The sequence below is a fragment of the Sus scrofa genome, unplaced genomic scaffold, assembly GCF_000003025.6.
Source record: "Sus scrofa isolate TJ Tabasco breed Duroc unplaced genomic scaffold, Sscrofa11.1 Contig2471, whole genome shotgun sequence".
Taxonomy (NCBI): domain Eukaryota; kingdom Metazoa; phylum Chordata; class Mammalia; order Artiodactyla; family Suidae; genus Sus; species Sus scrofa.
The window spans coordinates 2,160,492-2,176,451 of record NW_018085100.1 but is presented as its reverse complement, the minus strand read 5'-3'; the positions used below and the strand labels follow the sequence as shown (position 1 = coordinate 2,176,451).

Sequence of the window (15,960 nt, the reverse complement as noted above, 5' to 3'; positions counted from 1 at the left end):
CCAGGATGATTTCGTTTAAAAGGAACTTGATTTAATAACATGAGGCTCAATAAATTCTAGCTCCCAGAAGTAGCAAAATACCCTCAGGAAAACAATGAGTTTTGGTAATGTGTCATTTTTTGTGGCTGTTATTATTGTTAGCATTAGTATTTTACTTTTGAGTATTTCCGTAGTCATCTTGGCCAGTATGTCTACATTTAGACAATTAGGATTTTTTGGTTTTGTTTTTTAACCAAAAAAAAAAAAAAAAACTATTTCACTATCCATCCTTTTAGTACTCAGTACCTAGAATGTTTTAAGGTGATTTAATTATAATATCATTCTATTTCTGGAAATGAAAGTCAGAAAAAGGTGAAACGTGACCAAAATCATTTTTTCCAGTTTTATTGAGTTATAATTGACCACTAAAAATTGTACAGATTTGAGTTACAGAGCATGATGTTCTGATATACATGTATGTTGTATGATTCTTAAATGTCGATGCCCAGATGTCATTTAGCAGCAAGATTCAGTGGATGATAGAACCCGTGTGCACACACTGCTGACTTTTCCTCCCCCCACACCGAGCGGCACACCTGCAGCTCATTTGTCTTGTCTGTGCACGCCTTCAGGCTGGAGAGTTGGGCTTAGAAAAATATAACTCTTTCAAATTTGTTTGCAAACAAAGGATTCACTAGGTTAGGTTAATTTTACATTTCCTTTCATCCTAAATTTTTTGACCAACTTTTAGTGGAGTATAAAAATGGCATTTCTTTGTATAATTTTTCTTCTCTAGAGTTGCCAGCATAACTACTATGAGGACGCAAAAGCCTATGGATTCAAAAATAAGCTAATTATAGTTGCAGCTGAAACAGCTGGGAATGGATTGTATAATTTTATTGTTCCTCTCAGGGCATATTATAGACCAAAGAAAGAACTTAATCCCATAGTACTGCTATTGGATAACCCGTAAGTATATTTTAAAATACATGAACAAGACAGAGTTTTTAATATTTTGTCAGAAAGAACTTATTTTCATTTATTTAGAATAAGTTAAATCAGATACATTATGGCACATGATTCAGTAGGAGATATATTCTGTGCTGTGGTACAAAACAACCATCGAACATGGTTGAGTTTCACAGATACTCCTTAAAATATCACTGGCACACCCTGCGTTTTTTATCTAAAACTCTTTTGTAAGTGGTCATCGCGCCATACCAGTGGGAACACATCACCAAAATAATTACAGTCATTTTCCTTAAATTAATCAACTAGCCTGGAAAATCTCTGCCAAAACTGGACAATTTGGTCATCTTTGTAAAGAACCATTAATTATCAGAGGAGCATATTAAATGATCCATTTTATGTCACCCCATGACAAACCATAAGCCATTATGATTCTTCCACTGTTACACATATATTCTATAACATGACATGAATAGGTAATAATTTACCATGTTCATTTATTTTGATAATGTTTGAGCGATAGACTCTTGTGAAATAAGACTACTTAAACATTTCAAAATCCTTATGCCAATATTAATATAGATTACTGAATGCTATGGTCAAGTCCGCTGTATTCTAAAATTGTGATATTTTTCTCTCTGTGTCAAATTAGTAGCAAATGGTCCTTAGATCAACACCATATTTTAGAATGCTCCAACTCTCCTCTTAAATTCTAAAGTAATGCAAAAATTCCAGGGTAATCTAAATGAGGCCCAAACCTGCTCTCTTGTCTCTGCCTTTAAAATTTACCAGAAGAATTTTCAACAGACAAAACTTCATGACATTGTTTATTCTAAATATAGGAATATCAGGATACTCATGGATGCATTTTTTTAGCATCAGTATCACAGTGATAATCAGCTCTAAACATTGTGCACACCTCTAGATTTTTCAGTTGAAGAATTTTCCAGTATGAAGACTCAGTGACTTTTTTTTTCTTAGCTTTTTTTTTTTTTAAGGGCCGCACCCACAGCATATGGAAGTTCCCAGGATAGGGGTGTAATCGGAGCTGCAGCTGCTGGCCTATACCACAGCCATAGCAACACCAGATGCTAGCTCTTCTACGACCTGTACCACAGCTCACAGCAACGCCGGACCCTTGACCCACTGAGCTTAGCCAGGGATCGAACCTGCATTCTCATGGATACTAGTCAGGTTCATTTCTGCTGTACCACAATGGGAATTCCAGACTCAGTGACATTTTTGATGCTACTTGGGCATACAAGGGAACATGAGGTAATTTAGGGCAGGTGTGGGGGAACAGAAATTTGGACCTGGTGTCAGAAGAAAAAAAGGCTTAATAAAACAAATCTTAAGAGAATGAAAGTTGGGTTGATGTCTGGTTAGGGTGACAGAGTGTGTTGATAAAGCACCTCCCAGGTCTTGGAATATATCCCCACTTCTGGAAATTCTCTGGTAGGAAGCCTTAAGAAACTGGCTGACATCTAGCATCCAAGAGATGCTTATCAAGTGTGTGTATGCAGAAGTGTCAGCTTTGAACTCTTTCACTCATGGTGTGTCCACTTCCTTAAAGATAGAATTTAAGACGGGGAAGCTGACTGACTTAGAAACCTCCCTCCCTCCCCGCTGCCCGCGTCCCATGGCGTGGATCAGAGAGGCAGGTAGGAAGAGGCTTAAAAGGAAATAAGTGGAACTGTGCCTACAGCGTCCCTGTGACAAAGCAAAGGGTAAAAGCACCCTTTCTCCTTCTTTACATTGTTACAATGTATAATTTCTTCTCCTGATGCATAAATCTCCTAATTGGGTTCTTGGACCCAATTTCAACACCTGTGGGAGCCTCACAGGGTTTCCCCACACCTCCAACAAGCCATGCTCAGGATGTCAGCTCAATTCTGGGGGGAATTCAACTCCATTCTGACCCTATCACCCAGAGAGAGCATCCGGTGCCACAGATTGAAAGTTGATTCCTCACCCTCACTTCAGAAGCTCTCACAGGCCAAGTTATCATCTGTGCTTCTGGGTGGCCAGCCGGAGACTGGAAGCTCCAGTGACACCCTCTTTGGCCTTCAGACGTCAGTTGCACATCCAGGTTGCTACCTGTACTTGTGACTGAGTGGCCGTAATTCAGAGGTTCCCACAACCCTCTACTCAAGTTCAAGTTATTTGCTAGGGCAACTCACAGAATTCTTGGAGAGATTTTACTTACTGGATTGTCAGCTTGCTGTAGAAGCATTTAATGCAAGAATGGCCGGATGGACGAGATGCACCGGTCAAGGCAGCAGGGAAGGGCACGGGGCCTCCATACCCTCTGTGAGGACACCGCTATCTCCAAGTCTCTACCTGTTCCCCCGCCCAGGAGTTCACCAAACCTTGCCCTTTTGCGGGTTCTGGTGGAGGCTTCATTACCCAGGCATGATGATGGCATCGTTGACCATTAGCGATTGAACTTCATCCGTGGCTCCTCCCCCTTCCGCAAAATCGGGGATGGGACTGAACATTCTAACCCTCTCCTGGTCGTTAGCCCCCCTGGCCAGCAGACCCCATCCTTAAGGTACTTTCCAAAGTCACCTCGTTAACATAAACCCAGTTGTGGTGGTTAAGGGCTGGTTATGAAGGAAAGGACACCCATTGGACATTTACGGCTCTGGAGTGATTTCAGGAACTGAGGATAAGAGACCAAACATGATGGAAAAGGATGTTCCCATTACTCTTAACACTGAGGAAATTCCAGGGGTTTCGGGAGCTGTGAGCTAGGCAACGCGGTAAAGACCAAATATATATGAGAAATCTAAATGTGAATGCCGCGCACGTGGTTCTTAAAAATCGCGATATTCTTTACCTCCCAAAAGAGTCGGTCTCTCCCAATTTGGGAGTGGAATTTACCCCATGGAGTGGAGATGGGCTCCTCCCCTCTTCGATATCCAGTCTTGCTAAATAATCCTGTCTCTGCCACGCCAATCCCCATTTCTCCACCTAATCATCCCAGTGAGCAGGTGGCAGGAGCTAGGCTTCCTTAACCAGGGTACCTGTGTGGACTGTGGAATTGCCATAACTAAGCCAGTCCCTTTCGGCTTGGCTTTGAATGGACAGTTTGCCAAAATGCCCAATAACTGAGTGATTGAGTGATTGACTTAAAGTTACAGAATCAAATAGTTGTTTCTGTAGTCTTAATTCCTAACTTTAATCAATCAATTATGGAAAAATCTGAAAACTGCTTCTCAAAAGTGGTCAGTATTCATATATATACATGCTAATAGCATTCATCAGAGAATATTTTATCTGAATAATGCTGTAGTGACGATTTAATAAAATTAATATTTTTACTGCCACCTTTTATTATAGTAATAATTGCTGAGCATTTACTTCATCTACTAGATAATTTACCTTTATTTTATTTCTATAAACATATATAGACATCCTAAAGCAATAATTTTTCCTTGGAAAGATGTACCAAACAGCTTAAAATTGCAAAGCTTGAAAATCACCGTGATAAAGTTTAAACAAGCCAGTCTGTGGTACTTGACTCTACCACTGTTCCTTATCTTACAGAGAAGAAAAGTAAACCGAAGAAGTTAAATAACTTTTCCAAGGTCAGTTCTAGGATTAGAACCCTCTGTGCCACTCTCCGTTCATTATTCTTTCAACTGTATAATTTTAGTTATTTACACGTTTCTGCAAAGATACATTGCTTGTCAGTACTTTTTAGAAACAAGAATTTTTTAACTTTGGATTATTTTGCATTAAATATTTTTCTTTGCTTTCCTAAAAACTTAAATTCTGGAATCCAGCTATTAACATGATGTTATTTATTACATGATTTTATTGGGCTTTGATTTTTTTCTCAAAGGGTTAGGATGAAAGTGAATGCCATAAAATTTATCAGTTTCCTGTATATTTCCCAAAAGTGATGTCTAACATTTTTTTTTATTAGTTGTCCTTTGTTCCTTTGGTCAAGAATGAGGAAACAAAAACTAAACACCAATAAAAAGTATTCCAGGAAGTTTCATACAGTCCTTTTTTTTTTTTTTTTTTTTTTGCTATTTCTTGGGCCGCTCCCCTGGCATATGGAGGTTCCCAGGCTAGGGGTCGAATCGGAGCTGTAGCCACCAGCCTACGCCAGAGCCATAGCAACGCAGGATCCGAGCCACGCCTGCAACCTACACCACAGCTCACGGCAACGCCGGATCCTCAACCCATTGAGCAAGGGCAGGGACTGAACCCGCAACCTCATGGTTCCTAGTCGGATTCGTTAACCACTGCGCCACGACGGGAACTCCAGTCCTTTTATTTTTTAAACAATGAAATCCTTGTTGCCCTGCTCTGGCTAGTATTTTTCAATCTAGCCTACAATATTATGAAGAAATATGATGCTTTCTTCTTTAAAGTATTTCCATGTTATAAAGAATTCATGCACTAATAACTGTCCACCCTTCTACAGTGATTAGTTAGCTTGGTGGGGGTTTGACTTTATTTAAAATTCACATGCACATTGCTGAAAGTAGTACATAATACATGGCTGCTTAGGAAATGTAGTTGAAAGACCAGTTAATTCAGTAGACCAGAAATAAATAACAGAGGTCGCAAATATGGAATTTAAAAACATAAGTTAAATTTATAATAGTCATATGAGTAATATGTCAAAATAAATGTTCACAATGTCTCCAAATTAGAAAGCCTTCTCCATGTCGAGTGGTGCTTAGAGAAAACCTGAGCGCCCTGGAGAACATCTGGCCCTTGCCACCGGCTCATCAGCGCTCGTCTCAGTTCTGACTGGTTGGCCACCTCTTGGCCCGTGGGGCCTTGCTGATGTCGAATATTTCAGTTTCCGCCTCAACCTTAAAGGGCATCCAGTCGTCTGAGAGCAGTTTCACTTGAGAGGTGGGAAAGAGGGTCACACCCCTTTGGAATGTTTACCGGAAGCTTCACACGGTGAAAGTGCAGGATCCAGGCTTATCTGAGTCTTCACAACATCTGCTTTAAACTGTGCCTTTATTAGATCAGTCTTTTTTCCAAGTAGAGTGACGAGGAAGCTTCTGTTCAACTTATTCCAAAAATAATGATAAACTGTTGATCTATCAGGGTCCTTGTTAATGTCATTTAAACCTTGGAATCACACAGATCTAAAACAGGGAGTTCCCATTGTTTCTCAGTGGGTTATGAACCCAACTAGCATCCATGAGGATGAGGGTTCCACCCCTGGCCCCAACCGGTGGGTTGACGATCCTGTGTTGCCGTGAGCTATGTATGTATGGTGTAGGCCACCAGTGCAGCTTGGATCCTGCATGGCTGTGGCTGTGGCTGTGGCTGTGGCTGCAGCTCCAATTTGACCCCTAGCCTGGGAATTTCCATATGCCACAGATTTGGACCTAAAAAAAAAAAAAAAAAAAAGATCTAAAATAACTTCTCAATAGCCCTGTTACGTATTACCAAACTTCTGTAAGCCTCAATTTCCTTACTTGTAAAATCAATATAACATTGATCTTGTTATCTTGAAATCATATAATGTATGTGAAGCACGAATATAATATCTGACTCATGAAAAAAAGGCCTTCAGGAAAAATCAGTGTCCCTCACTCCGCCAGTCCAGAAAAGGACACTGTCACTATCCAAACTGATGCGTGGATTTGTGCGAAAACCCAATTAACAAAAAAAAAGGAAATTCATTTCAAGTTTTTGAAATTAAACTACTACTATATTTTTAAGGACGAGATTAACCTGAAAGTGGAATTATGAAATGCTAACAAAGTCACAGTCCGACTACATTCATTTCTCGAATTTGAAACAAAATTAAGGTCATTATCGTTATGAGTTAAATGGAAAATAATGATCTTCCACTTTGGAAATCCACACCAGTTCACAACCTTCTAACTTCCTAACACCCACTAGCTAATTCATATTTACATACAATGGCAACTTCTGGAATGAAGGATTTTGTGACGATATTGGAATTCCCTGATGGTCTAGCGGTTAAGGATCCAGCCTTGTCACAGCCTTGGCTCAGGTCACTGCTGTGGCGAGTTGATCTCTGGCCTGGGAACTTCTGCATACCAAGGCACAGCCAAAAAAAAAAAAAAAAAAAAGAAAGATATTTAGGCATAAACAATCATATTTCTTTTTTTTTTTTTTTTTTTTTGGTCTCTTTTTTTAGGGCCGCACCCAGGGCATATGGAGGTTCCCAGGCTAGGGGTCGAATCAGAGCTGCAGCTGCTGGCCTACACCACAGCCACAGCAACGCTGTGCAACACAGGATCTGAACCCTGTCTGCGACATACACCACAGCTCACAGCAACACTGGATCCTTAAGCCACTGAGAGAGGCCAGGGATTGACTCCCCATCCTCATGGATACTAGTCGGGTTCGCTAACCACTGAGCCATGATGGGAACTCCAATAGTCATCATTCTTAATAGAATTACAGTTAGGACTCTGATTAGTGATGTGTACATTTTGTTTTCTAAGTTTCGTGCCATAAACATCTTTGCCAACTTATTTAAATGAGCCAGCATAATATATATAAAAGTGCAAATGACATATTCCCTATATTTCAGACATCCTTTAAACCAGCTCAGTAGAAGTAGGATGAATCCGTTTGTTATATAAGGTAAATTCTGCAGAGAATAGCATTGGCATATTAGACTCCCTAGGTTAGATTTGCTTCATCAGGATTATCTATTTACCAAGTTTCAGGTGACTTGATTTGTACCATAGCTGGATGCAAGTAAGGGTGGACCATGGTACCACAGTACAGATGTGAAAGTACTTTCTAAGAATATGAAAGATTGCTTGTTCATGGTAAATACACGTTTGAAGCAGACCTGCATGTGAGTAAAATTCACGAGTCTCCTAAAACGAGGCAATAATTTTGATGTCCACGTACGTTGGATGGTTTCTACTGGACAAAGCAACAGAATGCAAAGGCTAAGTCTCCAATCTTAGCTGAAACAGAAGGGTTGGCCTAACTTAAGGACTTTGTCTGCAGTGATCCTAGGACTTCTTACTACAGGGCTCCAGTGTCTCTGCTAAGTTAAATTATTCAGTGACCTTCACTGTGGTTGTAAGACTTATGAAGGTAGGCACGGTGCTGTGGACAGATGATCAGAGAAGACAGCCCGAACAATTGAAAAGGTCTGGGATTTTGAAAAGGAGGGTTTGTTCAAGACGGCGTATAGATCTGCCATTAATTGTGAGGAATTATGGACCTAATGCTGCTAACTAGTTATTAAGCTACTCATTTTATCTGACTGGAGCTATATTGGAGCAAAGAGAGAGCAAGCAAAAGAATAACCCCACGTGACACAGTCAAAAGGATGTTTCAAAGCAGCATAGAATCTCAGTGCGGCCCCAGTTTTGGGTCACTTGCATCCGACTTGTTCTCCTGTGATTACGAGGTAGGTGAGAGAGCTATGGGGGTCTCACATCAGCGGTTAGAACACCCCTTCTAGTTTTGAGAAGCCAGGTAGTGCCCAGAAAGGGAAGAATTGAAGGCACTGATAAAGGCTGTTACTGGGACCGTACATTATTATCTGTGTTGAAAACAGCATAGATCATGAGCTTTAAAAATATATAGTCTGTGATTCACTAATGTGAAAACCACCATGAATATTTTGGGGTGAATGATAAAAACTAATGCTAGAAAAAGTCATCCAAAAATACCCATACCTGTCATATTATTAATAGCAAGATATTAGAAATAGCGTGTCCCTCCAATAATTAATAGCATTAATGGGGGAAAAAACCTTATAAACCAAATAGTTGAGGATTTGTAAAATAAGCTGTGGTACATTTATAATGTGTAGTAACATGGGGTCGCTTGAACTGGCTGAGAAGTAATTGAATGATGGTAGGAATTTAATCAACAGTGATACATACTTTGGAAGATTTCTTTTTATGCTTCCCTGTATTCAGCATTGCTTTTCTTCAGAGTGGAAAGAGATGAGGCCGATCAATAGGAAGAAAATAAGTCAGGGAGGGAACGATGTCCTTGGGCTTAAACAGGCACCCAGGATATTGCAGGATCGATGCCTCCTTTTGCCTGGAGGCTCCCCCTCCTTCTCTTTCACCAGGCAAACTCCTCCACATCCCTCAGCATCCAAGTGAAATATCCCCAGGTTATTGGATCTCTGTGCTTTGTACATGTGCTCCCCAAACTCTATTTCTCACAGTATAAGTTAACCAGGTGGCTTTTTTGTTGTTGTTTTTTTTTTTGTGTTCACCCGAGTATACTGAAATAGTTATTACAGAAAATACTTTGGAGCTACATATATGCTGAGTGAATAGATGCATGAAAGAAGGAATAATTTTATAAAATGAGTACAATAGATAAGGTAATTTCTAAGGAAGCTTCCAGGTTTATAATTCTTTCCTAAAGAGTAAAAATCAGATATAATTCGTATTTGCTCAACAGTGGATATTAGGAAATGAGTAATGTTAAAGGTGAATTACTTTAAATTTAATTTTATGCTATCTGTATGTTATTGCATGGGTGCATATAGTATATTTATTCACTGATATGTTGACATACTAAGGGGCACGTTATAATTCTATGTATCGCTTAGAGAAAATTGCTCTTACTAGGCATGCTCATTTAGTTCCCTACACTATAGCATCAAGAAAAGACCATTAGTCTCCCATTTTATAAGGCCTTTTTAGAATAAATGATTTTAAACTCATTGATAAGACGTTTTAATCATAAATTAAGAGTATCAATTCAGTGTTTTTGCAGAATAATGCCATAATGTTTCTGATTTGGACAGCAGAAATACAACTGGTTTTTATAATTGTTGAGTGCATTGTATGATTCATAACAAATGCAAATGACATTTTTTAAATTAATGTTAAGAGAAAAGACACTTAAAATGAATCTTGTCAACAGTGTTTAGTTTGGAAATGAAAACTAAGTCAACTTACTTCCTTTCCCTAGAAGTGCTGCCACTGTTGTGACATTGTTTCATTTTGTAACCCATCTGCTACTTAGGCCAGATATGCATTTTCTGGATGCAATCTGTTGGTTTCCAATGGTTTACTACATGGTGGGCTCTATTGACAAGTAGGTGACAAAATCTTTGGCACACTGGCTAGCGTGGTGTTCCGTGGTGTGTCCCGTGCTGTGCTCTTGTGTTGCATGATGAATGTAATTTGCCATTTCTGTGTCGTAAATAGGATGTATATTGCATGTAGAGCTTCTGTTCTCGTGTTATACATCGTATGTTCAAACTTCCTAAGCAGTGATCTGTTGTTGAATTAAAACAAACCTTGCTGCATGTCAGTTTTTGTCTATTTCGTTCTATTTCTAATGCTCTTTCAGTTTTGTGTTGTCTACAGCAATAACCTCATCGCTATTAACGCAGTGCTAGAGAAAGCCTAGAATTTTCCACATTGTGATGCACTGGTAACATTATCATAATCTGACTTGTGGAAACCTTCAAAGCAATCTGGAAATTCTCATTTTAAGACAAATTTATTCGTTGGACTATTTCCTTAAGAATCTGTTCTAGTAATAATATATCTGAGTCTAATTTCTAAAAAATTGTCAAAGGTCCAATGTGTGCAGTGCTTCAGTATTAAAATACAGAGTCTTTTATGAGCATGAACATGACATTATAGAAAATACGAAAGCTAAAAGCTCAGAAAACTAACGTCTCTAATAAATACGTTAATTTTCCATTCTAAAAAAAACCAACCAGAACCTTCCAAATAAAATGTTAAGATATTCATATTTACATTTCATCTTGTAGATGTTAAATAAATAAAACTAAAATAAAACTTTGGAAGTGTTTATTGGCTGTGTATACATTAAAGGCCAAACAAATTGACATATATTTAGCCTCCATCCTACATTAATATAATTTATATTATCAGTGGTCATAATACTAACCAACTAATTGAAATGTAGATGTACTAAAACCACTGTTTAAGTCCATGACAGTGAAACCAACCTATATTTTTCACTAGTGATGTTATTTTGATGTGATAGTATTCTACTAAAATTCATTACAAAAACATTATATTTAAAAAATATAAAACCAACCTCTTATCTGCCTTTTCTGATGTAAACTCTGAAATGAATTCTTCCCCCATAATAGTATTTACGGGGAATAAAAGAAGAATGGAAAAGATTGAACTCCTCAATTAAAGATGAAACAGGATGGTCCACAAATTACTTATTATTGAAGCTGGGGAATTGGTGCATGGAGGTTTACTCTACTCTCCTCTTCTGCTTAGGTTTGAAATTTTCCTTAGATATAGCGAGAAAATATTCTCTGAATAAATTATAACACACTCACAAACATCCCCCTGTATTCACGTACTCACATAGTACGCAGTTCTCCTGAGAAGGAAATCTTAGACAAGGGTAGAGGCGTAGCCAATTAGATTGTCTGTATTTTTTTTCTTGCTCTGCCCTCTGGTGGCCAAACTAGTAAAGCACTTGTGCTGAAGAAAAAATGCGCAGTAGCTTTGTAGATACGACACAGAATTATAAGAATAAATTAGTAACCTAATGAAAAAGGGAAAGAAAGGATAAAATACAATATTAAATAAAGACAACTAATTAAAGTGAAAACATGAAGAGCCAAAAAGTTTCTATGCGGTTCAGAAATGCCATTCCAATTTTATGTATTTTCTATAGATCCTATCATTTTCTGTAAGTTTTAACTCATATTTAATCATAATTACTAAAATAATTTTCCAAGGTTATGTGTAAAGTACAATGTCTGATATTTTGAGTTTAGAATTAACTAATACATGCAGGTTTAGGTATTAGAGCAGGTATTCTCGTGATGAAATTTTTGTCAAGTCTCAACTTCAATTTACTGCCCAAAATATTCCTCTTTTTATTATAACTTCTTTCCGTGTATCTTTTTTCAGTCAAGATTACCTTCTACCACCTTATCTTTCCCTTTTCCTATATAAATAATTACAATTTTTTAATGGGGGGATATCGTAAGAGCTGAAATAATGAGAAAGTGACTTAAAATTGTAAGATGGGTTGCACACATAAGATTTAGGCATCATTTTTATGGTCCATAAGAGACCACATCACGTTCATTTGCTGCCTAATTCTTTTTAAAAATGTATTTTACTAGATGTAAGAACAAGTATGAATCTCCTAGATAAAAGAAACACCCAAGTAAAATATTCCTAGAGATTTAAACTTGGTCATCAAATTAACTGGCTGTTCTGGTCCTGGCCCCTCTCACCATAGACAAGTTATGTGGAATAACATTCTGTTTCCACAGTTTTAGCCATAAAATCCCTTCAAGCGAAATATTTTTTCTGGACCATTGCTGGGGATCTTGGACTCAAATCTTTGGTATTGCTCTCTCCCTGTATCACAGAGTAAGAAACCCTGCCTTTTGCCCTCCCATGGAAAGGAAGAAAATTTTCTCTAACGTGGCACGGCTCATTCAACCGTTATGCCCTTGGAGAAGATCCTTGGACAACTGACTCTTCCATTTAAGAACCTAAGAGGAGCTACTGCTCTTTCGTTTTTACTCTTCCTGTTTCAATTTAAATCAAGTAGCCCCATTCTTCTGTCATCAGTCAACTGTGCCCGGATTATTCTTACGTGCACTTGGGTTTAATGTCCCATACCCATTCAGTCCTCTTTTTCTAGTTTGTGCGAAACAGCGCCAAGGAGGTAGTGATTTCCTTGTTTCAGCTTTTACAGTAACATTGTCTTCAGATTCAGTGGAAGAATGCTCGGGGTAGGGAGAAGGCGGACTGTGGTAATTGGTAGGAACGTGCATCCTAGTTTAGCAGTTCCTCTCCTGCAGCCCTAAAATTAGTCTATTCCATTGCTTGCTCAAAAACTTCAAGCTGGCTAAGAGCTAGGCTTGAATGCAATTGATATTTATTTTACACGCTGTTGGCTGTGTAGATCCAATCTAGTACACGTAACTTTACACAAATAAATACTAGACACTTAAAAATAAGTATTTCACAGTTTTATATTTATCAGGCTTGACCATGTAAATTAATATTTAGACGAAAGTACTCATTTCTACTCTTACCAAAAGCATCTCAGGGATAAGAAATGTGAATGTCCTGTCTTTGAAATGGTGTGCTAACTGTAAAAACAAAGTTCTAACCTGCGGTCATTGTATTTGCAAAATGAGTGTTTCCATGTTTTATTTATAAAATGATTAAGTGTTATTAGACAAAGATCCTTAAGGCAGATGCTTGGGAATGGTTGAGATCTAATGAAACATTAAAAAAAAAAAAAAAGCCCCCAATACAATTTATTTTTATCAGTAGAGAATGTTGTATTTTAGTTCCCTTAACCTGGACCAGTGCCCACTCTGTAAGAACCACCTGTAAGGGTGGGCTCTGTGCCCACCCGCATGGGGGGCGGGGAGGGGTAAGCACGTTTGAGCACCGTCGTCGTACTGTGATTTATTGAAAGTCTGCTTGCCTCTGTCGCTTTGTCTCGAAGCCTAGACGACTTGCTCAGGTGTGGGGTGACTTTTGCTGCCAACATGGTGGTCGTGGACAAGGAAAGCACCATGAGTGCCGAGGAAGACTACATGGCAGACGCCAAAACCATCGTCAACGTGCAGACACTTTTCAGGTAAGTGACGGAACAGCCCAGCCCCGCCACTTACCCCCGGCGAAGCGCCTGTGAAATACTTGTCTCTGACTCCGTAGAAGGAGTGACCTGGAGACACTTAGGCTGAAGCTACGTGTGTTCATTTGATCATGAAACAAACGACAGTTTCCGACCTAATGCAGGAGGAGCGCGTCTGAAGTTTAATTCGTAACCCAGGCCAGCCGTTCGTTTCAAAGTGGAAGGAGTAATAGATCTGTGTTCTCGTACAGCAGTTTAACTAACAAATGCTAAAAAATTGTGTGCGTAGCCGCCGTAACTCATGCCAGATAATGCATGTTCTAAGTTTGGTTTTATGCTTAGCGGGGGTCAAAGGTGGGCATTTATATAGTGAGGAACCGGGCACGAAAGATTTCGAGGCTGTGAACAGGTCATTTGTCTGTGTTAGAATCCAGGTCATAACCTTGTCCCCACTCTGTTCCTGTCATCCATTCATTAAACTCGCCCTATGGGGATTCGCATTAGGGTCATCTTTGGGTAGGAAAGAGCAATACTGACCGACCAGAGACGTATTCAGGCTGTGAGCAAAGTCGAAATCACCAGTAAATCAAGACGCTTCTGTCCCTTGCAGTAATTCTTCCTAAAGTCACCTTAACATTGTAAATATCTGAAAAATGATTATTTCAGTTTTGTGAATTTCGCAGACGTCTAAGGGAAACATCTGAGCCACCAAAGTAGAAAGTAAACACGACAACTTGAACTCTGTCGTCTCCCCTCACGGCAGGTACCGTCACGTCGCGGCCGACCGCACACCGAGGGTGATGGTCTGTTTCTAGTCAGGTCGGAATTTCAGAAGGAAGAATTGAGGCGTGTCCCACTTCAGTTGACTGTTTAGTGTATGGTCTTAGCAGATTACCTTCCTTCTCTGCCATGTCTTAATCACAAGGTTGTTGGAGATTTAAAAACATGTAACGCCTTAGTACCTGCCCGATCGTTTCCAATTTCTCCGTAAATGTTAGCCTCCATAGCTGTTAGCAGTACCCTTACCACTTTCCAGGGGCAGAGTGGAAAAGCCGCCAGCCTTGGAGCAATGTGGCAACAGGCACCATCCGACATGACGCCTGTCCCGGAGGTTCCAGCAGAAAATTACTAACCCTGTGACCTGAGTGTTTCATAACCTCATTGAAATTGTTCCCCGCATCTGTAAAGTGCATGTGGAGAGTCATTAATGCTTTTTGCAGTGCAGACGCGGAGACTGGAAATCAGGGATGTCTGTACACATGACAGCACCTGGAAAATTTACCCTGGCCTTGCATTAGGCCCTCCTGTTCCAGAAGGAGTAACACACCCTCTAAAGTTACTGTAGTGGAGTGACTGGTGTAGAATATAGCTAACGAGTCATTGATTGAGCTGTGTAAACAGTGCATTTAAAGATAGCATAGCACTTGTTTAAAATATGACATATATACCAGCATTCTCCCTCCTCTGGAGAAAGAAAAACGAAATCACAGGGTAGAAAATTAATTCGAGGGATGCGAGTTATAGCCAACAAATAAAACAAAATCATACTGTTTGATTCCAGGCTTGGCAAAAGCCCAATTCTAGTTTTAACAGGAGAGGATCCTGGGTTTTTTTGATTAAGCCTGTCATTTTAATTTTCAACTTATGGTGAGTGGTAAGTTTATTTCTGTTATGGTGAAGGTTCCATTGATTTGATATGTTCTCTGAATGAATTAGTTTTATTCCAAGATGACAATGAATCCCCCTATTACTGAGAAGTGCCAAGGCTCTAATTAATCATGTAGAAGGAACTGCCCACCAGAGTAGCTACGGGCAGATACGCATGTGCTTGCTGACCGGGCAAAGGCTGCCTTCCAGGGCGTCTGAAGGAGGGGGCCTCACGTGTTGAGAGCAAGAATGGGTGAGTGGATGAGTGACTTTGGGTCTTTCCACTCTCACGGTTTTCTTCAGCAGAACATTTTAGAAGGTATGCAGTTCGTATGGTGCATAATCCCATCCAGACTGAATCGCTTATAGCGAAAGCTTCCAAAGGTGTATCACATACCCAAATTCTGTTCGGAACTTTCTTGTGCCCACAGAGGCATTTTCCTTTCTCTGCAAACTTCACAGTGTTTTTCAGGAACAAAATCTATGATAGACCCACGGACAAAAACAAACAAACCAACCCCAAAACCCAAAAATACTGTTACCAAAGGGGAAAGGGGGAGGATCAATTAAAAAGTGTAGGATTAACAGAGTTCCCTTTGTGGCCCAGCGGTTAATGAACCCGGCTAGGATCCATGAGGACGCGGGTTCAATCCTTGACCTCGCTCAGTGGGTTAAGGATCTGGCGTTGCTGGGGCTGTGGCGGGGCGGGAGGCTGCAGCTCTGATCCAGCCCGTAGCCTGATAACCTCATATCACCCGTAGCCTGGGTGTGGCCCTAAAAAGCAAAAAAAAAAAAAAAGAA

At 39.7% G+C, this 15,960-nt stretch overlaps 1 protein-coding gene across 19 annotated transcripts in view; it reads left to right on the top strand.

Annotated features, from left to right (window-relative positions):
* KCNT2 (potassium sodium-activated channel subfamily T member 2) overlaps positions 1-15,960 on the top strand; it is a 339,487-nt gene that overhangs the window by 259,412 nt on the left and 64,115 nt on the right. For 12 of the 19 annotated variants that reach the window (XR_002341191.1, XM_021081854.1, XM_021081860.1 and 9 more), the window contains 3 exons: positions 776-948; positions 9,922-9,993; positions 13,381-13,515. Coding sequence is in view for 17 of the 19 variants with exons in the window: in XM_021081854.1 (XP_020937513.1) it covers positions 776-948; positions 9,922-9,993; positions 13,381-13,515 (380 nt within the window). In the remaining 2 variants the exon portion in view is untranslated. The remainder of the gene's footprint in view (positions 1-775; positions 949-9,921; positions 9,994-13,380; positions 13,516-15,960) is intronic. The other 7 variants (XM_021081864.1, XM_021081863.1, XM_021081866.1 and 4 more) reach the window with 2 other exon arrangements.